At 46.1% G+C, this 23,021-nt stretch overlaps 1 protein-coding gene across 7 annotated transcripts in view; it reads left to right on the forward strand.

Annotated features, from left to right (window-relative positions):
• Positions 1-5,606: 5,606 nt before the first annotated feature.
• The window catches only part of VWA5B2 (von Willebrand factor A domain containing 5B2), a 123,796-nt gene continuing 106,381 nt past the window's right edge, over positions 5,607-23,021 (forward strand). For 2 of the 7 annotated variants that reach the window (XM_073626581.1, XM_073626587.1), the window contains exons 1-3: positions 5,609-6,424; positions 6,866-6,944; positions 21,391-21,562. In XM_073626581.1, the coding sequence (XP_073482682.1) occupies positions 21,424-21,562 (139 nt within the window). In that variant the 5' untranslated portion in view covers positions 5,609-6,424; positions 6,866-6,944; positions 21,391-21,423. The other 5 variants (XM_073626588.1, XM_073626584.1, XM_073626586.1 and 2 more) reach the window with 5 other exon arrangements.

The raw sequence follows: 23,021 nt of genomic DNA on the forward strand, positions 1-23,021 counted from the left end.
AGGTTAAATTGTAAGCTCTGATTCCTACTGTATTAAAGTGTATTGTATTTGTACTGTCTACCCTCATGTTGTAAAGCGCTACATAAACTGTTGGCACTATATAAATCCTGTAAAATAATAATAAATTACAATTTTACTGATCATTACGCAGGAACTTTTTTCCTAGAAAACACCATCAGAAACATTTTTATAGCCTTGTGAATGAAGCCTAATGCTGGCCATACACGGTTAGAAAATTGTTAAAAAAACGATCAGGTTTCTAAAGATTTGTCGAACACGCATGTGATAACCATATCACTGTATCTATATATGTCGCCTAATTATCGTCATCTTATTGATCGATAACAACATAAGCCAAGGTTCACACTGAGCTGCGGGAATGAAGCCATGCGAGTTCAGCTGATTTCACTCCCACGTCAGTCCCGATTTCTGCGGCGATTTCACAGACATCTGTGCGGGTTTCTGCACAGATGTCAATGGAAATCACAAAAAGTAGTACAGAAACGACTTTTTGAAATTGATGCAGCGTTGCACCAATTAGGATTATGCAATTGCCGCCGATTTGACATGTCAAATCGCACCAGTGTGAACCAAGGCTCAATGGCACATCTCTTGAAGATCGATTACACGATCCAGGGATACATTTTAACATGGGCATGCGCTGCAGTTTTTTTCAAACGTTTTTTGATCATTTCTACTACTGTTTAGAAAATTGATTGTTTAGGCTAAAAAAAAAAAAAAAAAAAAAAAAAAAAAACATGGTGGTTCGTTTTTTTGCCATAAAACTTTGCGTTTCGATAACTGAAATTAGCCCACTGACGTGTCGAACGATTGAGCGTACCAAACGCTTTTTCCAACAATTTTCTAACCGTGAATGGGCAGCTTTACACACATACATGAGTAAAATTTGCACATCTGCACCCGTTTCCTAACTTTTTGTATGCTGCTAAACGCAGCGCACATTTTCGTTTGTAGATGCAGCTGTGTGTATGGCCCCATTGATTCTCAAAGTGTTGCGTTTAGATGTGTACAAAAGTATACGCATCTAAACACAGCGTTTTAGATGTCGGTATGAAGGAGCCAATGTTTTACCTTTATGTTACACTAAGCAGGGGCGTATCTACAGCGAGACAAACAAACTGTTTGCCTTGGGTGGCATTTTTTCAGGGGGGCGACGCCTCCCCCAGGCAGAAGAACAGAGGCGGCTCTTTAACCGCTTCCCGTGCTTTTGGCGGTTTACTGAAATGATGCCTGCAGTAGCATCATCCCAGTACCATTTCTTAGAGCCAGTGGTTAGCACTCTTGAAAACCTATCGGAGCGGCTTGTTAGCCGCTTGTTTGCTATTACAAGCAACGGGAGGGGACGCCACCTCCCTGCAGCTCTCTCAAGCTCTCCCGTCCCACCAGGAGACCCAAACGACCAGCCAGCGCTTCCACCAGCTGTCTTGACAACCAAGCAAAGCCAGGATCACCTTTCATCGGCTTTTTGTAACAGTCAGCCCAGGTTCACACTGCTCCGACATGAAAGTTGTGCGACTTCTGATCTGACTTTGCCCTGCATCTTCAGTCCGACTTTCATCTATGGCAGTGAAGTTGTATCAAAGTCGGACCAAAGCGGTTCAAGAAACTTTTTCTAAAGTCGGAGTGACTTGTGTCAGATCAGCTAAGACAGCTCTCATAGGGAAACATTTAATTTGACATGCCAAGCGACTTGGAGTCTCACAAGCTGGATCCCATGTCGCACCAGTGTACACCGGGCCTAAACCAGAAGCGACGACATGACATCACTTCTAGTTTACTTGGAAATCATCGGTGCCAGTTTTTAAAAATTGAAAGCATTCAAAATCTTGGTCTTTTGAACGCTTTTAAGTGCAGAGGAGGGATTTGGGGTCTTAAGGACCCCAGATACCTCCATAAAGAGTACCTGTCACATGCCTATTGCTGTCACAAGCATGTTTACATTCCTTGTGATAGCAATAAAAGTGATCAGCAAAAAAAAAATTAAAGCAACAGTGCAAAAATAAAAAAATAAAATGAATAATAACAAAAAAAAAAAGATAAAAAAAATAAGTAAAAGTGCCTCCGTCCTCCAGTGCAAAAAACGCACATGCCAGTCCTGCAGGCACGCACGCAGACCACACATGTGAGGTATCACCGCGAACATCAGATCATGGGCAGTAATTGTATATATGGCACTTGGACGAATCATGTCGCACTGTGAACGACTGCATCTTCCCCGTGAGACCCTGAGACAAGAATGGTATCCTGCAGCTGGGGTGGGACAAATTTTAATGGGGGGGGTGGGATGTTAGGTGTTGATGTAGATGGGATGTTAGGTGTTGATGTAGACGGTATGTTGGGTGTTGCTGTAGATGGGATGTTAGGTGTTGCATAGTTGCCAACATTGTAAAAAAAATGTATAGGGATACTTTGTCTGTGGGCGGAGTCTTATTATAATTAGGGGTGGGGCATGCATTTTAAGGTGTGGTGTAGAGGGGGAAGAAAAATGCAGCGTGGTTTCAACTGAATAGTGGGCATGGCTTAAATGGGGTGTGGATCAAAGGGGGTGTGGTCCGAGTCTGAGATGAATGAGGGATGGAGAGAGATAGAAAGAAATAGGGAGGGAGGGAAGGAGAGAGAAGGAAGGAAAGAAAGAGGGATGGAGGGACAGCAGGCCCAGATCCTGCGCCACAATAGAAATATGTGTATTATATAAAGTTTAACAATCGGCAGATAAAGATACTTCAAACACCTTTTATTATGGCTTCAATTATCCCGGCATCATGGTTGTTATGGTGTGTGGATGATTTAAGCGCATTATTATTACATTGTAATATAAAATGAAATATTTTACATTATGGTGAGTTGAACTCAGTTGGAACCCTGAGTGTCCCCTGCTACCAGATGCCATCAGGTGTCCCCAGTGGAGTTCCTCCTTCCATCAGGCATTCCCAGCAGAGTTCCTCCTTACATCAGGTGTCCCCAGCGGAGTTCCTCCTTTCATCAGGCATTCCCAGCAGAGTCCCTCCTTACATCAGGTGTCCCCAGCGGAGTGCCTCCTTACATCAGGTGTCCCCAGTACAGTACCTCTTTTATATTAGGTGTCTCCAGCAGAGTGCCTCTTACATCAGGTGTCCCTAGCGGAGTGCCTCTTACATCAGGTGTCCCTAGCGGAGTGCCTCTTACATCAGGTGTCCCCAGCGGAGTGTCTCTTAAATCAGTGTCCCCAGCGGAGTGCCTCTTAAATCAGTGCCCCCAGCGGAGTGTTGGCTGCAGGCTAGCTACATCTCCTCTCGTTCCTCGTGTTCAGTGGAGAGGGGACGGGCCAATCCGTGCAGCTAACCCCGGCTGGAGAATTGTGAAGAGAGAAGCCGATTCATTTGCTGCACGGATCGGCTTCTCCCCTCTCCACCGAACACGAGGAATGAGAGGAGATGTAGCTGAACACAAGGGGAAGCTCTCACTGTGGCCATTTTGTTGGAGCCAGGAGCCAGAACTGCTGCAGATCCAAACATTACCGTTTTTCCATGGACAAAAGTCAAAATCCCGAATCGGGACAGCCTCCGATCAGGACGAGGGTCCCAAAATCGGGATTGTCCCGGGAAACTCGGGACTGTTGGCAACTATGTTGTTGCTATAGATGGGATGTTAGGTGTTGATGTGGATGGGATGTTAGGTGTTGATATGGATGGGATGGTAGGTGTTGATATGGATGGGATGGTAGGTGTTGATATGGATGGGATGGTAGGTGTTGATATGGATGGGATGGTAGGTGTTGCTGTAGATGGGATGGTAGGTGTTGATGTGGATGGGATGGTAGGTGTTGATGTGGATGGGATGGTAGGTGTTGCTGTAGATGGGATGTTAGGTATTGATGTGGATGGGATGTTAGGTATTGATGTGGATGGGATGTTAGGTGTTGATGTAGACGGGATGTTAGGTGTTGATGTAGACGGGATGTTAGGTGTTGCATAGTTGCCAATATTGTAAAAAAAAGTGCAGGGATACTTTTTTGTCTGTGGGCGGAGTCTTATAATTAGGGGCGGGGCATGCATTTTAAGGCGTAGCGTAGGGGGGGGGGAAGAAAAATGTGGCGTGGTTTCAACTGAATAGTGGGCGTGGCTTAAATGGGGTGTGGCTCAAAGAGGGTGTGGTCCGAGTTTGAGATGAATGTGGGATGGAGGGAGATAGAAAGAAATAGGGAGGGAGGGAAGGAGAGAGAAGGAAGGAAAGAAAGAGGGATGGAGGGACAGCAGGCCCAGATCCTACGCCACAATAGAAATATGTGTATTACATAAAGTTTAACAATCAGTAGATAAAGATACTCCAAACACCTTTTATTATGGCTTCAATTATCCCGGCACCATGGTTGTTATGGTGTGATTTAAGCGCATTATTATTACATTGTAATATAAAATGAAATATTTTACATTATGGTGAGTTGAACTCAGTTAGAGCCCTGAGCCCCTGCCACCAGATACCATCAGGTGTCCCCAGTGGAGTCCCTCTTTCCATCAGGCATTCCCAGCAGAGTTCCTCCTTACATCAGATGTCCCCAGCAGAGTTCCTCCTTTCATCAGGCATTCCCAGCAGAGTCCCTCCTTTCATCAGGCATTCCCAGCAGAGTCCCTCCTTACATCAGGTGTCCCCAGCAGAGTGCCTCCTTACATCAGGTGTCCCCAGTACAGTACCTCTTACATCAGGTGTCCCCAGCAGAGTACCTCTTATATTAGATGTCCCCAGCAGAGTGCCTCTTACATCAGGTGTCCCTAGCGGAGTGCCTCTTACATCAGGTGTCCCTAGCGGAGGGCCTCTTACATCAGGTGTCCCCAGCGGAGCGTCTCTTACATCAGGTGTCCCCAGCGGAGCGTCTCTTACATCAGGTGTCCCCAGCGGGGTGCCTCTTACATCAGGTGTCCCCAGCGGAGTGCCTCTTAAATCAGTGCCCCTAGCGGAGTGCCTCTTAAATCAGTGCCCCCAGCGGAGTGTTGGCTGCAGTCTAGCTACATCTCCTCTCGCTCCTTGTGTTCAGTGGAGAGGGGACGGGCCAATCCATGCAGCTAACCCCGGCTGGAGAATTGTGAAGAGAGAAGCCGATTCATTTGCTGCACGGATCGGCTCCTCCCCTCTGCACCGAACAAGAGGAACGAGAGGAGATGTAGCTAAACACAAGGGAAAGCTCTCACTGTGGCCATTTTGTTGGAGCCAGGAGCCAGACCTGCTGCAGATCCAAATATTACCGTTTTTCCATGGACAAAAGTCAAAATCCCGAATCGGGACGGCCTCCGATCAGGGAGAGGGTCCCAAAATCGGGATTGTCCCGGGAAACTCGGGACTGTTGGCAACTATGGTGTTGCTGTAGATGGGATGTTAGGTGTTGATATGGATGGGATGTTAGGTGTTGCTGTAGATGGGATGGTAGGCGTTGCTGTGGATGGGAATGGGATGGTAGGTGTTGCTGTGGATGGGAGGTTAGGTGTTGCTGTGGATGGGAGGTTAGGTGTTGCTGTGGATGGGAGGTTAGGTGTTGCTGTGGATGGGAGGTTAGGTGTTGCTGTGGATGGGATGGTAGGCGTTGATGTGGATGGGAATGGGATGGTAGGTGTTGCTGTAGATGGGATGTTAGGTGTTGCTGTGGATGGGAGGTTAGGTGTTGCTGTGGATGGGAGGTTAGGTGTTGCTGTGGATGGGAGGTTAGGTGTTGCTGTGGATGGGAGGTTAGGTGTTGCTGTGGATGGGAGGTTAGGTGTTGCTGTAGATGGGATGGTAGGCGTTGATGTGGATGGGAATGGGATTGTAGGTGTTGCTGTAGATGGGAGGTTAGGTGTTGCTGTGGATGGGAGGTTAGGTGTTGCTGTGGATGGGAGGTTAGGTGTTGCTGTGGATGGGAGGTTAGGTGTTGCTGTGGATGGGAGGTTAGGTGTTGCTGTGGATGGGATGGTAGGCGTTGATGTGGATGTGGATGGGAATGGGATGGTAGGTGTTGCTGTAGATGGGATGTTAGGTGTTGCTGTGGATGGGAGGTTAGGTGTTGCTGTGGATGGGAGGTTAGGTGTTGCTGTGGATGGGAGGTTAGGTGTTGCTGTGGATGGGAGGTTAGGTGTTGCTGTGGATGGGATGTAAGGTGTAGGATGCATGTACTGGGAGGCGCCTTGCTGCTCTGAGACTACAATGCAGATTTAAAGGGAAGCTGACACGAAGGCTGGACTGATCCATTCTCCATGCAGTCCAGAGCCAGGAAGGGAGGGGGGAGGAAGGAGGTGGTACCGGCACCCACAGCACCCCGAGGGCAGACAGAAGTAGACAGGCAGCAGAAGACAGAGACCTGCAGATCGGAGAACAGGGGCCGCACCCTTCCTTCCATCACACCGATTCTCTCTGCAGTCCTGGCACTGGCCCAGACCCGGCACCGCGGAGATCGGAGGTGTGTGCGCCTGTCTGCATCCCATAGACCCGTGCTGTGTGTCTTCTATCATCTGCAGGCTGATTGTACAGAGGGGGGGTCAGGGGTCACAGTCAGAGTCCATGTCAGGACAGGGAGGCCCCCCCCAGATCACATCTCCTGATTCTTGCACTCCACTACTGATCTGCTGCTTCTATTTCTCCTGTCTGGTCTGTAGAGTTGCCTGCTGATTGGGGCAGATTATAGTGCAGGTGGGAAGTGTCAGTGTATTGAGTCAGTGCAGATACAATGGGGAGATCAGTGTCATCTGATCATAGAGGAGGTACTGCTGTGCTACTTTGGGAATAACTTTGTTTTGTTTTTGTTTTTTTGCATTTTATTATATTTTTTGATCAGGTGCCATGTTTAGAAGTTGTACTACTGTTGATTGTAACAATCTCTTGTTTTGCTTCTGAGCATTAGAGAGGTTCATTGGCTCAGGATCCTGCACTGACATTGGAAGCGTTCCCTATACAGGCGGCCATCCCTGACTTCTGATTTGGTATGTAATATTTTTTATATAGGAAAGCATCCAGGTTTTTTATTTTATTTGTGTGTGTGTGTGTGTGTGTGTGTGTGTGTGATGGTGGCCATACACATGATGATTTGATCAAACAATTATTCTCAGTATTAGATAATATCAGATCTATGAATTATCACAAATCGTCAGTCGATTTAGATTAAAACCAGCTGATTTTATCAAAATTGTTCTGATGAGTCTGGATGGATCATAGTAATGTTGATAATTCGAAATGATCATTAAGGATATGGCACATTCAGTCATATTTCTGATCAGACAATAAATTGATCATATAGTCACATTATAAAATTGTTCTGTGTATAGCCACATGAGGGGAATTTACGAAGACTGGAGCAGCTGTCAATAGCAACCAATCCGCTTCTATCTTTAACTTTCAAAACCTAAAGCGGTAGTAAACCATAAAGAAAGAAAAAAAAAAAAAAAAATCTCCCTGCAAATGAAAGTGTTACTAAACCCACAACAGTAAAATCCGTGTGCATATGCAGTAAAGCATGCTTGTAATACTCACTGTGGAACCTAAGGGGTTAATCATTTGCATTGTATATAAAGGCTGTTTGATTCTTTGATCCTCCTCTTCTTCCACTGTCTCCAAAAAAATAACCTGATATTTACAGAGCCAGGGGGCAGGCTGCACATGCTCAGTTTAGTGTGTATTGCTAGAGTGTGTTTTTTTTTTTTTTTTTTTTTTCTTCTTGGGAGGGTGCATGTGATCAGCACAGGGCCAATCAGCACTGTCCAGACAGAGGGTCAGGGGAGAATGAAAACTCCTCCTACAAGCTTTACTAGGAACTGATAGAAGTCACAAGACTGCTATATACTGCTGATGAAAAGGTATTTAACAGTTTATATATACTAAAATAATTGCATATCCATGTCCTGTGCGAGATCAGATATAGTGAATGCAGGTGCTGGGTTTAGTAACACTTTAATGTCATAATGTGCTAGTATGCTTGCCATACTAGCACATTATGAAAGACTTACCTGAAAACTAAGCCCTCCAGCGGCGCACTGTCACCGATGACAGGCTTCCATGTTCACCTGGTCTTCCTTCTGGGTTTTTAGGGCAGCTGCTGTTTGGCTGAGCTGTGATTACATCACTCCAGCGGCACGACTCTTTTTGTGGACAGCACGCCGTCCATTAAGAGCGCAGTGCACATGTGCCGGTGACATTACCAGAGCCGCTAAAGTAAATATCTCCTAAACGGTGCATATTTAGGAGAGATTTACTGTACCCACAGGTTAGCCTTATTATAGACGTACCTGTGGGTATAAATTTAAAGCAAAAGCATTTACTACATTTTTAACTGAAGATAGAAGCTGATTGGTTGCCAGGGACAGTTGCTCCATATTCTGTCTGCTTGATTTATGGTAAATGTCTGTTCTATTGGTGTTCTCAGCTTACCCAACAAATGCTTCCTCCCAACACGTTAACCCATCAGAGTTGTGCGCAAGAGAGCTAATGCAATTTTAATGCTCCATAGATCTTTCTTGGCTGGATTCCCCTTGCTAATATCAAAGTTGTGTTTGTTCCCTGAAGCTGTGGATTGGCACATCTGGTTGTTGTTCTGCCGGTTACTGTCTTGTTAATCTGGCGCTCCCATTCATCACCACCTGATCGCATTTGTTAATTTTTCCTGAACAGTTTAAAGGAAACCTGCCAGCAGAGAACTATGGTGGGTGCCATTGCCAAGGTAATCTGGGGGTTAGAGATCATACAAAGTCTGACAATTACTAGCCTTTTACCTGGCTGACATCACATATTCCCTGCAATTCAGAGACACCCACTACAATTCTGTCTGCTGTTCATACAACACATAATACTTTGTGACAGATTCAAGTAACTGTTGGTAAGGTGTGTATGAATCTGTTGCACAATTGCTTCAAATAGAACTTTTTGACTCAGACACAATATACTCCAAAATGTAAAGGGTTCTTATTTATCTCCACTTTTCGTATCACCAGTATGTTTGTACCTCTTAACAGCTTTAAAGGGTAATCTCACCTTTACAGAAAAATCTGTAAGGTGAACTTGCACAGGACCCCCTCCTCACCCCCCCCCCCCCCCCCCCCCCCCAGTCTCGATGACCTGGAGTGTGGCGATCACCCACACTCGCACATCAGGTCACTGCCTCACTGGGCTTAGAAATCCCCTTGGCTTAATCTCCGAAACGTACCTCGTCAGGAGGTACGTTTAGGAGCATTCTAATTGGTCGGCGCGGTGACAGGACGACTACACGGGTTCTGATTGGTCGGCGCTGACCAATCAGAACCTGCATAGCCGTCCTGTCCCCACAGGCGAAGAGAAGAGAAAGCTGCTGGGATTTCAAATCCCCGGACCGGTATAGCGGCGGCACGAGCTGTCAGTGCGGAGGGATCGCCGGACTCCAGGTTAGCAGGGCGGGGGGCGATTGGGGAAGGGGGACCAGTGTAAGTTGACCTTACAGATTTTCTGTAAAGGTGAACTTGCACTTTAAAGTGGCTGTAAACCCAAAAATGACACAAATCCTCCATAAGTTGTGTCTGTCTGCAGTCTTCTTTCCTCTACATCTATTCAAAGGGCTGAATTTATAAAGCTTGTCTGAGCTGTCAGAAAAAAGAGGCAGAGAGCTGAAATTACACTCTGCAGAGATCTATGAGGAGAGTTCTGAAAGCTGATTGGAGGGAAAGGACACCCCCCCCTCACACAGCACATAGGAACAGAGCTGAGACTGTCAATCGGCTGGAGGTTTCTCCCCTATCAACTTTTTTCTCTTGGTATCAGAAGTGATTCTTGCTAATAGCAGAGCAACGAGGCAGCAGATAGAAATGACACTTAGTGCTTTTATTTAAGACAAGTACACACTATAGAGGGATATGCTTTGTTCACATTTCCTGTCTGAGGTTTACAACCCCTTTTTAAGCTTTTGCCTTGACCACTTATATGGTCATTGCCTGCAAAAGAAACCCAGTCTATTTTGTGTGTTTTCTTTTTTTTTTTTTTTTTTTCTAGAACAATTTAAAGCACATTTTCACATTGCTAAGTGGAAAGGAAGAAAGGGAGCATTATTATTAAGGATGAGCTCAGGCGTGTTCGCAACCCGCACGTGCAGAGCCCGCCAGGAAGTTGGCACTGCACAGTGCTAATCGCAGGCAGTGAGACATTTCTCGAACTCTGCAGCTGCGGATCAGGAAATGTCTCACTGCCTGTGATTAGCGCTGTGCAGTGCCGACTTCCTGGCGGGCTCTGTACGTGCTGGTTGCGAAAACGCCTGAGCTCATCCTTAATTATATGGGGTTGGCGCCTTACTTTTTTTTTTTTTTTTTTTATTGCTTGATCTAAAATAATTCTGTGACTTGCATGGAGGAAACAGTTGCCAGTAGAAAACATACAAATATTTCAAGAGTTAACATGGATGCTTACAAGAGACCTTTCCAGCTGCTTGGAGAAAGCCTCTCAATACTTATCCCTCACTCTGCATCTCTTCTGTTCCACCAAAGTAACATTCTTTCTGATGTTTGTTACTGAATGCCTATTAATGTTTAGAATGCTACAGTAGCCTAGGTGTTCTGTGTAGTATACTTTTCTTACACACATGTGAGTGTCCAGATGAATGATTAATCCTCTGGCAAACATAGACGCTTATCCTGGCAATCCTAAATGACCCAGCAGCTAGGTAACCAGAAAGTGGACCAGCTAACTGCAGCCTGGTAATAGACAGCTTAGGTTCTGGGTAAACACAGATGGCCTATGGAGTGCACTGTACATTTACTTTATAGTACCAACCTTCAACATCCATTTCTTATCTATGATGGAGTGCAAAAATGTGTAAGGTGTAAGAAGACCTCCTAACATGCGCACACAAAAAATCTTTAAGTAGTCATATGAGTTACTGGCCACTCTGCAGCCTTTACTTTGACCATGCTGTACAGGAGCTGAAGCTTTGCCTGAATTTTACATGTTCTCTCCCCCTGTTCTCCCTAGTTTACAAAGCATAGAAATCACTGTAGAAGCATACAAAGATGCTGCAGACATTCATACCTGTACTGACTCCCAGGGGCCTCCCTAGAGCATTTGGCACCCGGGGCGGATCGCACCCCCCCTCCCAGGCGGGCAGGCGGCGCACCACACGTCGACGTGTAGTGCCTCTGCGCACTACGGCCCACAACTTGGAAGAATCCTAATTTCTCTGCTCCCCCCAGGCAGCCAGGCCCCTCCTCATCCGCTGCAAAAATAGCGCCCACTGACCCGAGGATTGTTAACGGGCCACTGGCTCCAGATAGAAATGCATGTAACTGGCAGTGGCACACTTACTATGTGCTACTACCAACGGCGTCACTAGGGTTGGTGTCACCTGGTGCAGTAAAACACGGTGTCGCCCCCCCCCCCCCCCCAAAAAAAATAGGATTTTTATACAGCTTACCTGTAAAATCCTTTTCTTGGAGTACATCACGGGACACAGAGCCATATTAGTTACTATGTGGGTTATAGGCCACCTTCAGGTGATGAACACTGGCACACCCTAAGACAAGAAGTCCATTCCCTATATAACCTCTCCCACTACTGGGAGTACCTCAGTTTTTGTAGCAAAGCAATATATGTGTATTAGAAGAGGGGAGGGACCTCTCTGTCCCATGATGTACTCCAAGCACACTACGCTCAAAGGCAATATCCTCACGCCTTTTTACATCCACCTGATAGAATCTGGTAAATGTATGGACTGAAGACCAAGTTGCGGTCTTGCAGATTTGAGCCATGGAGGCTTGGTGATGCACTGCCCATGAAGCACTAACAGACCTATGGAGTGCGCTTTGATTTGAGCGGGTGGAATCTTCCACTTCAAACCATAAGCTTGAGCAATTACTTGCCGAATCCATTTAGAAATAGTAGATTTCGATGCTGCCTGTCCTCTTTTAGGACCTTCAGGCAACACTAACAAAACATCCGTTTTTCAAATCTGAGCAGTCGCCTTCAAGTAGACTTTGACTGCTCTCATCACATCCAAAGAATGTAGTGATTTCTCTTCCATAGAACAGGGTTCTGGAAAGAATGAAGGCAGAATAATATCCTGGTTTAAAGGAACACCTGACACTACCTTCGGTAGAAAATTAGGATGAGGACGCAATACTACCTTATCCTTGTGAATAATTAAATATGGCTCTTTACAAGAGCAGCCAACTCTGATACCCTTCTTGCAGAAGATATGGCTACTAGAAAAATTTGTTTCCTTGTCAAAAGGACCAAGGGAATATGCCGTATCGACTCAAAAGGCTGTTTCTGCAACGCCGACAGAACTAAATTCAAGTTCCACAGGTTCAGGGGTGACCTAACCGGAGGATTAAGCCGGGTTGCCCCCTGAATAAAACCACGAACCAAAAAATGCAAAGCAAGTGATTGTTGAAACAATATCGATAAGGCCGAGACCTGGCCTTTGATAGTACTCAAGGCCAGCTTCATCTCTAACCCCATATGCAGAAAGTCAAGGATTCTACCTATGACATACTTCCTGGGGTGCCAACCCCTGGATTCACACCAGGAGACATATGCCTTCCAGACTCTATAATATATGACTCTGGAGGCTGGTTTCCTTGCATTAATCAAGGTAGATACCACAGAACCTGATAGCCTACGCTTCTTCAGAATGTGGGTCTCCATACCCAAACCGTTAAATTTAGCATTTGTAAGGTAGGATGGAAAACCGGACCTTGCGAGAGAAGGTCTGGATGTGGTGGTAGGGTCCATGGTTCCCCTACCGCCATTCTTATGATCTCTGCATACCAGGATCTTCTGGGCCATGCTGGGGCCACATGAATCACCGACTTCCCTTCCTGCTTGACCCTGCGAAGAAATTGCGGAAGCAGCAGAATAGGAGGGAATGCATAAATCGGTGAGAACTAATTCCACGGGAACACCAAGGCATCTGTTCCGCATTCTAGTGGATCCCTTGTTCTTGTTGTCGATCTTTTTGTTGAACCTGGACGCAAACAGATCTACGTCTGGGATCCCACATCTCTGGCATATTGCCAGGAAGACATCGGTGAAGGGCCAATTCTCCTGGGAACAACTGTTGGCGACTCAAGTAGTCCGCCTACAAATTTTCTATTCCTGGAATGAAGACTGCCGATAGGCAAGGTACATTGTTTTCGCCCAAAGTAAGATATGATTCGCCTCTCTCTGGGCCGCACGACTTCTCGTGCCCCCTTGGTGATTGATATAGGCCACTGCTGTGGCATTGTTGGATTGGATCCTGACAGGCCAATTCCGTAACCTGATCATCCAGGCCCTCAGGGCCAAGGGTGCTGCCCAAATCTCTAGAATGTTGATGGTCAAGGTCATTTCTAATCTGGACCATTTCCCTTGCCTCTTCCAGGACTGCTCCCCAACCTGAAAGGCTGGCATCTGTTGTTACCACCTTCCAGGTAACTGGTAGGAAGGATTTTCCCTTCTGCTGATTATTGGTTATTAACCACCAACTGAGGCTATGGCGCACCCTTGGAGGCAGACGCATTGGGAAATCTAGCGCTTGGACCTTCTTGTTCCAAGCCGATAGGATACTGTTTTGCAGCAGCCTTGAATGAAACTCAGCATAAGGAACGGCCTTGAATGAAGCCACCATCTTTCCCAACAACCTCATGTAAAGTCCAATTGAAGGATTCTTCTTTGCCTTGATCACCTGAATCGGTTCCTTTTATGGTGCTGATCTTTGCCTGCGGCAAGAATACCTTTTTCTGACTGTATCTATGATCAGACCCAAGTATTCTAATCTACTTGATGGTTTTAAGGAGGATTTCTCTAGGTTGAGAATCCAACCTAGGCATTCCAGGTAGTTGACTGTGGTGATCATACTTTGGTCTAAGCAGGCTACCGACTGGTCTATCAAGAGTAGATAGTCTAGGTATGCTATAATCATTATACCTTGGGCCCCTAATCTGGCTAGAGAAGGGGCCAGGAGCTTTGTAAACACTTGAGGTGCAGTAGCTAGACCGAAAGGCAGCACTACAAACAGAAAATTAAGATTTTCTACCTTGAAGCGTAGATATTTCTGGTGAGCGGGGAAAATCTGCACATGGAGGTATGCATCCTTGGCGCCAGAAGTTCTCCCCCTTGTAGGATGGAGATTACTGATCGGATTGACTCCATGCGGAAAGAGCAGATATTCAGGAACTGGTTTAGATCTTTGAGATCCAGAATGGGTTTGACATCTCCATTTGGTTTTGGCACCGTGAAAAGGTTTGAATAAAACCCGAATCCCTGCTCTTGCATGGGGACCACCGATATCACTTTTTGAGACAAGATGGTCCAGTGCTTGAAAGAGAGACTTCTTTTTCTCTGGATCCTTGGGAACTTTGATCTGAGAAAACGAGGAGACGGGGACTCTCGGAACTCTAGCTTGTACCCTAGAGCTATTGAAGATGTCACCCATTTGTCTCGACACTCTTCCTACCAGATCCTTGAGAACTGCAGAAGTCTTCCCCCCCACTTGAGCGAGCGGGGGCGCCCCTTCATAAGGAGGCTTTAGTATTTTGTTTTGTGGGTTTCCTCCCCCAGGATCTCTTTTGTCCCTGGGGTTGACCCTGAGGTTTACCTCTTGAACCTGACGGCGGAGGCCGTCATGACTGCCTGAAGGCTGAAGCCCCTGGCACTGGAGAAGGAGCTTGTTTAAATGAAACATGTTTACTCCTCTTCCTAACTGGCAAAAGAGTACTTTTTTTCCACCAGAAATTCTTTGAATGTATTTATCCAAATCATCCCCAAACAGCCGTTCACCGTGAAAAGGAAAACCTAGCCAGGAGCTTTTTGCATGGCACCTCGGCTGACCAAAGTTTCAACCATAAGATTATACCCATATGTACCAGCCCAAGCGTAAGGCGCAAGGCATGAAGAATAGAATCTCTCATGGCGTCTATTGTAAAACAACTACCGCTGGTAGTTCCGCTAAATCCTGGGCCTGCTGATCAGGAATTACCTTGAGCACCTGTTTAAACTGGTCCCTCAAGGATTGACAAACAACAATTGCTGCCAGCGCAGGCTGAGTTACTGAACCTGCCAGAGAAAAAGTGTTTTTTAATAGGAATTCCAACTTTTTGTCCGTTGGATCCCTAAGCATTTGAGCATTGTCTACCAGACAAGTCAAACTTTTAGTTACAGAGGATATAGCAGTATCAATTGCTGGTATCCCCCACTTTTTAGTGAATTTCTCCTCCATAGGATAAAGTGTTTTAAAACTTTTTAGGAGGAAAAAAATGCTTATTTGGGTGATCCCACTCAGAATACATAAGCTTTTCCAGCAATGAATGGACAGGAAAGGCATGCACAGTTTGAGGAGGCTTTAGCGAACCCAAACAAGAAGTGAGCTTATCAACCGACTCAGTTAAGTGTAGCAAAAATGTGGAACAGACCATCTCGATAAGATTGTGAAGCTGATCCTTCCGCATTTAACTGCTCACAAGAGGAGTTATCAGCCTCTTCATGGTCCCCTGAGAGAAATTCATCTTCCCCCGCCCCGAGATCCTCAGTTTGAGGGTCCTGGGTAATGGAAGGGGACCTGTCGTGTTTTGTCCCACACTGGGATGCGATTAAAGCCGCTAACCTATCTTCCAAACCTGTCATGGCTGGAGGAAAAAACCTCTTCAGTAATATAGAAAGGGGATGCAGTGTTGGAAAAAGCAACATTAGATGGCCCTGATGGCTCACTCTGACCAGCCACCTCAGATCTCTCAGGGTAGGATGTCATTGTAGAGAGGAGTTTAGGCTTTTTAGAGCTTGAAGGAGTCCCTCTTGAGCCTTGAGCTTTTTTTGTGGCATTTCTACCTCCCCTTCTGACCATAGCCCGATGCACAAATGCAGAGGTACTACCAGAAGAAATCGCACCCACTGCTTGAGCAAATAGTCCAGCAACTGCCGCTGCTATTAGTTCTCAGGCTAGTGCTTTAGTAAATGTGCCAAGGGAATGCCTGTGTCACCACTTACATGCCCACTTTTTGCTCTTGTGTCCCTCCGATAGTTGCAGACAGCAAAATTGAGCTTTTTAAAAGTTATCCCGCGCTGGACGTTGCCGCACGCCAATGCCGCGCTAAGCCACGCCCCCTCCTTATGTGTGTGTGTGTGAGGGTGGCGGCAGCGAGGAGGCTGTGACAAACCGCCATGCAGGCGGTGGAAAATGGAGCGTCATCCTCCGATCGTTTGTGGCTTCCCCCTCTATCCAGAGAGAGGGGGAGAGCTTCTGTACAGGTGGGGGGTGTTTTTAGGAAAAAAATACCCCCCCCCCCCCAACACCTTGCCAGAGGGAAGACTACAGCTTCTGCTGATTACAGAATGATCTGAGGAAAGCATGAAAGGTACGTGCTCTATACACCTCCCAGTGGTGACTTTTAGGCATGACAACATTTACTTTTTAACCGATTCATATCCGCGCTATTGCCAAATGACGGCAACAGCGCAGATCTACATTGCCAGGACGACATCTATTGACGTCGTCCCGTGCACGAGCGGCCTGCGCGCCCCCCGCAGGGCGCGCGGCGCGCCCGGTGATCACCAAGTCTGAGACTCGCCTGATCACAGATCAGAGTAAGGGGTCGGTCCCGACCCCTTACCACATGATCAGCTGTCAGCCAATGACAGCTGATCATTTGATGTAAACAGAGCCGGTAATCGGCTATTTTTTCTCCTCGCGCTGGCAGCGTGAGGAGGAAAAAAAAGCCAATCACCGGCGGCCGTGAAAGGGACATCAGTCCTGATCATGGCGATCATCTGCCCCCTGCCAGTGACACCTAAGAAAAGGGAGCAGTGCCCACCAGCGTCACCCATCAGTGCCACCCATCAGTGCCACCCATCAGCATCCACAGTGCCACCCATCAGCGCCCACATCAGTGCCACCTATCAGTACCCATTAGTGTCACCTACCAGTGCCCATCAGTGCCCCCATCAGTGATCAGTGGTACCTATCGGTGCCACCCATCAGTGCCCATCAGTGCTGCCTTATCTGTGCCTATCAGTGCCGCCTTAACTGTACCTATCAGTGCCCACCAGTGCCGCCTCATCAGCGCATGTCAATGAAGGAGAAAAATTTTATAACAAACTATGAAACATGATTTTTTTTTTTCAAAATTTTCCATTTTTTTTGTTTGTTTAGCAAAAAATAAAAATCCCAGCTGTGATCAAATACCACCAAAAGAAAGCTCTATTTGTGGGAAAAAAATGATAAAAATTTCATTTGGGTACAGTTTTGTATGACCGCGCAATTGTCATTCAAAGTGCGACAGCGCTGAAAATTGGTCTGGGCAGGAGGGGGGTTTAAGTGCCCAGTAAGCAAGTGGTTAAAGGAGACAATTCATAAGAGAATTTAAAATTCCTTAGAAATTTCCACTTACCTTTTCCGCTGCAGGGATTCTGTGGTAAAACCAACAGACCCAATCTTCACCCCTCACGGTGGGCTCTGTTAAAAAAAACCTTCAGAAACCGGGGCCCCTTTTTATCAGGGAATCCACACTCCTGGACCCGTAAAGCACCCTGCCAGGAAAACTTTATGGCTGAAAAAAACAAAACACTGGATCCCGGGGTCCAGCTCTCTAAAAAGAGAAGCGTTATGGGCTAAACCTCGTTTCTTCTGCCACAAGGCCCGGGTACCATTCAATTCAGCCTGAAAAGACACTTTGAATGGATCCGGTTGCATAGCTAGCCCCAGTAAGGAATATTCCAGTGGAGCTCAGCACAGCACATCTTTACTCGTGACCAACACCTAAGACACTGGTGTAAAAAACTGAGGTACTCCCAGTAGTGGGAGGGGTTATAAAGGGAGTGGACTTCTTGTCTTAGGGTGTGACAGTGTCCATCACCTGAAGGTGGCCTATAACCCACATAGTAACTACTATGGCTCTGTGTCCCGTGATGTACGATAAAGAAAATTATTTTCCTGTTTTCTGAAAGTGCGCCAAAGATGCAGCATGCAGGACTTTCAGAAAATGCAGAAAAAAAACATGCAACCTAATAGAAATCTATAGGACTGCAGCTATAACTGTGGGAAGACCCCCTTTACATTACACAGCTCCACACCTCTGGACCCCTTTACATTACGCAGCCCCTGTACCTCTGGATCCCTTTACATTACACAGCTCCACACCTCTGGACCCCTTTACATTACACTGCACACACACACATGCGCACACACACACACACACACCTCTGAACCCCTTTACATTACACAGCCCCCGTACCTCTGGATCCCTTTTATATTACACAGCCCCCCTCCAAAACACACATCTCTGGGCCCCTTTGCATTACACAGCCCCTGCCCCTTCATACCTTATTTGGGTATGCAGAGCAGTAGACACAGAAGAGCGGAGCAGGAGACCAAACGGGAGAGCGAAACAGCAGCACTGAATAGACAGTGGGAGCTGGCGGAGTTAACTTTAAAACTTACCAGCAGTTGATTGGTTGCTAGGTGATCCTAGCAGACAAAGAAACAAAATATGTGTAGCGCTAAAAAAGGGGGGGGGGGGATAAAATTATGTATTGCTAGAGAACTGGCAGTTCAAAGTTTGAATGCTGACAAAAAAGTCTTTGAAGAAAATTAGAAGAATGGGATATAGAGTCCTCTGGAACAAATTTTTGACCGTGGTACAAATCCTCTATGGAGAAAGCCCACACACCACCAATGACAACGAAGAGGCTTACCAGACTTGGTGGACCCGACAAGGCATACGCCAGGTGGGGTCAAACAGGCTTGGGTGGTGCTGGGCTGGAACAGATGCTGAAGAGCAGGGATGGTGGAATGGCTTCCACGTGACTGTGTTCCTTGGACGTGGTCGGGCTCAGAGGTCGTGGTACTCAAATCCGTGTTGGAATGTATAAAGGAAGGAAAGGATGGGCCAAATAGTGTGAATCTGTATTGATTGAAATTTATTAAATTTTATTAAAATAATAGTAAACACTTACATAAAAAATGTCTAAAAACAGCGCTGTGAAGAAATGGCGACAGTGGGGTCCTACCCGACGCGTTTCGTCTGCATAGACGTCATCTGGCCTGTTTGACCCCACCTGGCGTATGCCTTGTCGGGTCCACCAAGTCTGGTAAGCCTCTTCATTGTCATTGGTGGTGTGTGGGCTTTCTCCATAGAGGATTTGTACCACGGTCAAAAATTTGTTCCAGAGGACTCTATATCCCATTCTTCTAATTTTCTTCAAATACTTTTTTGTCAGCATTCGAACTTTGAACTGCCAGTTCTCTAGCAATACATAATTTTATCCCCCCCCCCCTTTTTTAGCGCTACACATATTTTGTTTCTTTGTCTGTTCTTTACATTTGTTGGTTGTGTTAGCTGCTTTCCCCCTTTTTTGGTAGCGCAGAATTATTGTATATATATTAGGTGATCCTAGCAACCAATCACCTGCTGGTTAACTTAGGAAGTTAACTTCGGCAGCTCTCGCTATCTATTCAGTGCTGTTGTTTCTCTCTCCCTTTCTGCCTCCTGCTAGTGAATGGTGGTGGCAATCCTGCGGCACACGCTGGGTGTCATCTGGGTGCGACTCGCACCACCCTCATAGCAATGCCACTGCTGACACCCCCCCAATGTGTGGCATCCGGGGGGGACAGCCCCCCCCGTTGGTATGCCACTGCACCCCCATAGCGACACCACTGCTGACACCCCCACAATGTGTGGCACCTGGGGTGGACTAATGCCCCCCCCCCCATTTTGTGCTTTCTTCTTTCTTTTTTTTTTTTTTTTTTTTTTACACTGGTGTTTTCCTCTGAAGAGAAATCCATGGTGAATGCAGTGCAATTCCTGTCTGAATCACATAGGGTTTCCTGCACCACTTCTGCGTGAACCCGGGCTGAAGTCACTATGACAAGCCTGGGTTCACGCAGGAGCGGTGGGGGAAACCTTATGTGATTCGAACAGGAATTCCTGTTCAAATCACATTCTTTGCGGTGCAGTTTGAGCCCATTCATTTTGTATGATCTCAAATTGCACTGCAAAGGTATCAGTTTCACGTATCGGAGCATTTGCACAAGTACAAAAGTTTAGTATCAGCACTGATACCAGTATCGGTATTGGTGCGACCCTACAGTGCAGAGTCCCCAGTACATTAAAAAACACTGCTCAGAGTTTAAAAAATAAGCTTCTTTTTCATGCCATACCTGTTGGCCATCGGTGGTCCCTCCAAAGCCTGTCCAAAAAACTCAGATAAGTGACCCTCCCCATCCTGCCTGGATGTCAGGATGCGCCTGATGTTAGACACACCCCCAGCTTCACAGAAATAAGACCTCTGGCTGATTCAGTACCCGTGCCATGCACTCTCTCTCCCTCTGCTGCAGCGGTAGCTGAGCTCCGCATTGTGCATCAGAGGGAAAGAAAGTGCACTGTGCATGTGCAGGTTTTGAACACGCAAGAGCCCTTGTTCCTGTAAAACAGGAGGCGTGCAACCAATGCCCATCAAGTCCTGCTATCTAGTTAGGTCGGAGAGGGTTGCCTACCTGGGTGTTTTTTCAAGACAGGCCTGGGCCTACATGTACAGTATGGCATTGAAAAGAAGCTTATTTTGGGTAGAGTAAGGGAGGGTTGAAGCACTGTCAGTACCGTGTGTTTGTTTTTGTTTTGTTTTTTTTTTCATATCGGTGTCTTATTAAGGTTTCCCTTTACTTCCTGTCCTATAGTGTAAAGGGAAAGCGAGAGAATATCTTTTTTATTGTGAGAAGAATTCCCTCTTAAACAGTTGTCACAGGAACAGTTGTCCCCATTGGCAGGTTTCGCCCTCTATTCCACATACAGTAATAATCTTAAGGAGGTTCTAACTCCTCATCATGGAAAATAAAATGTTTAAATTCTAAACTTTCCCTGTATAAAAGTAAGAAAAAACATCCTTACTAATCCACAGAGTCTAGAGTTGTCTTGCCTGTCGGGAAAGTTCCCCTACACTGCTCCGCTCGGGCACTGACATCTTGAATTCATATCCAGTGCATGAGCAAACACGCCACAGGGATCTTTGCTGGGTCTGTGCATGCGTTTAACCCCCTGCTGCCTCCTTAGATGAGTGACATAGAAACCCCAGGAGGCCATTCACCGGACCATGGGCATGTGCAGAAGTGCTGCAATGGACCATGGCGTGACCTGCGGCATTGCAGCACATGCGTGGAGTCCAGGAACATCATCCTCATCTAGAAGAAAATAACAGACCTGAACTTTAGAAAGAAAAAAATACATTTAAAAAAAGAACAATTTTTTTTTGTTTTGGAGTTGTGTTTTAGGAAGGGAGAAGGCAGGGAGAGGAAGGTTGGGAAAAAAGGGTGAAGGTCCGCTTTAATAACTAGTACTTATTGTCATGTAATTTGTGTATAATGAAAACCTGCATCAAGCATTTACAGACCTGAGGACTGGTAAAAAAAAAAGTGCTGATTATTTCATTTTCTTTTTTTGTTTTTGTTTATTCTAGTCATTTAATAGTTAATAAAAAGCCAGGAACAGAATGCCAGGCCTATTTGATACATGCACCTGGGTGCAGCTCCCCCTAGAGGCTTCATGTGTAAATGCCTGTGCTAGTGGATACAGTCTGGGGCTTCGTGCTCACCTCACCTATCGCAACACTAGTAATGAAACCGTGCAAGGTAGGTTCATGGTAATGTGGATGCAATTGCTTTTTGGGGTCTCTCAGGATTTTTAATTTTTTTTTCCTTCCCTGTTCTAGTATCGCCCTTTTTTATACGTTTTTATGTCTGTAATTAGAGATTTGTATAGCACATTAGATATTCTACTGCATTGTACATGAAAGTAATTAAGAATGCGGCATGGAGGAGAACGTAAAATAGGAAGGTGAAATCTGGACCACCTGATACAAATGTAATCTCTGTCTTGCCCTGTTCTTAATCCTTTGCATTCTGGTGACCCAGCATAAAGCTGGCCATACACTGTCCTATATCCACTCAAACAAGATGGATAGAGGAACACCCCCTTCCTCCCCCCACACCGGGACTATGTTTTTTGACAGCGGCACCTCAGCGGCTGCAGCTGACTGAGGATATTTTTCTAAGATGTCCTTCTGACAGTCAATCAAACAATTGATTTTCTGTTGAGTAGGTACTGCTACATGCTGATCGAAATTAGACCGTTGCCTGCTGAACCAGCAGAATTTCGATCTGTCTATGGCCAGCTTAACATGCAAAAGGGTCTTGGCAATGAAGCCTTTCAAACCCAATTTTTAAACTTCTAATTGCTGGATTAAATGTTAAGCGTTCATTGATAGGTGTTACAGGATGCCTGTCAGGATTTACAATAGTTGTTGTTATATTTTAATTAGCTATTTGTCATTATACCAGAGATAGAAACAATTGTTTTAAATGGAATTTCCAAAAAATCTATCTTTTATTAAAAAAAATAGAATAGTGTTTTTTTTTTTTTTTTTGTTTTTTTTGTTTTTTTTAAATACATAGGGAGTATTCAACAGCAGTCTCTGCCTGTCAGGGCCGTAGATAAGGGGGTACCACCGGTCCTCCTGTACAGGGGCCCAGGCAGCAGGGTGAATCAGATGTGGGCCGGGAGGGTGATTGGCATGGCAGGGGGGCAATCCCTAGAACTGATCCCCTGTAGGGCTCTTGTCCACAGCTGAAAGTTGGCTTCTTCTCCTCTCACTCACACCGGCTTTCAGCTGCTGCAGAGAGCCATTCAAGGGATCGGTTCCAGTAATTGCTCCCACCCTGCCGCAACTATCAACCTCCCTATGAACCATACATTGCCCCTTTTGTGCTCCCCTAGCCCTGTGGCGCTACTGGCTTCCCTTCTCTCCTTCCTGCCAGTAGTTGCAAGCATACAATAGGATCCTTCAGGATGGAGAGTGGGGGAAGGGTCTGGTAAATATGTCATATTTACCAGCCCCTTTCCTGAATGAAGACAATGCGTGATCGGTACTGATTACTCATAACTGTCAGGTTGGATGTATTAGGGCCCAGTGGGTTCTAACAGCAGCCCTGCTCCCTGTAAATACAATCCTTAAAACTGAGTCCTGGAGTTCCCTCACTGGCAGCTGACATCTTTGGCCAGTCTTCTTCTGAGTTCTGATCTTTGGCTATT

Source organism: Aquarana catesbeiana, linkage group LG04 (genome assembly GCF_042186555.1).
Source record: "Aquarana catesbeiana isolate 2022-GZ linkage group LG04, ASM4218655v1, whole genome shotgun sequence".
NCBI classification, from domain to species: domain Eukaryota; kingdom Metazoa; phylum Chordata; class Amphibia; order Anura; family Ranidae; genus Aquarana; species Aquarana catesbeiana.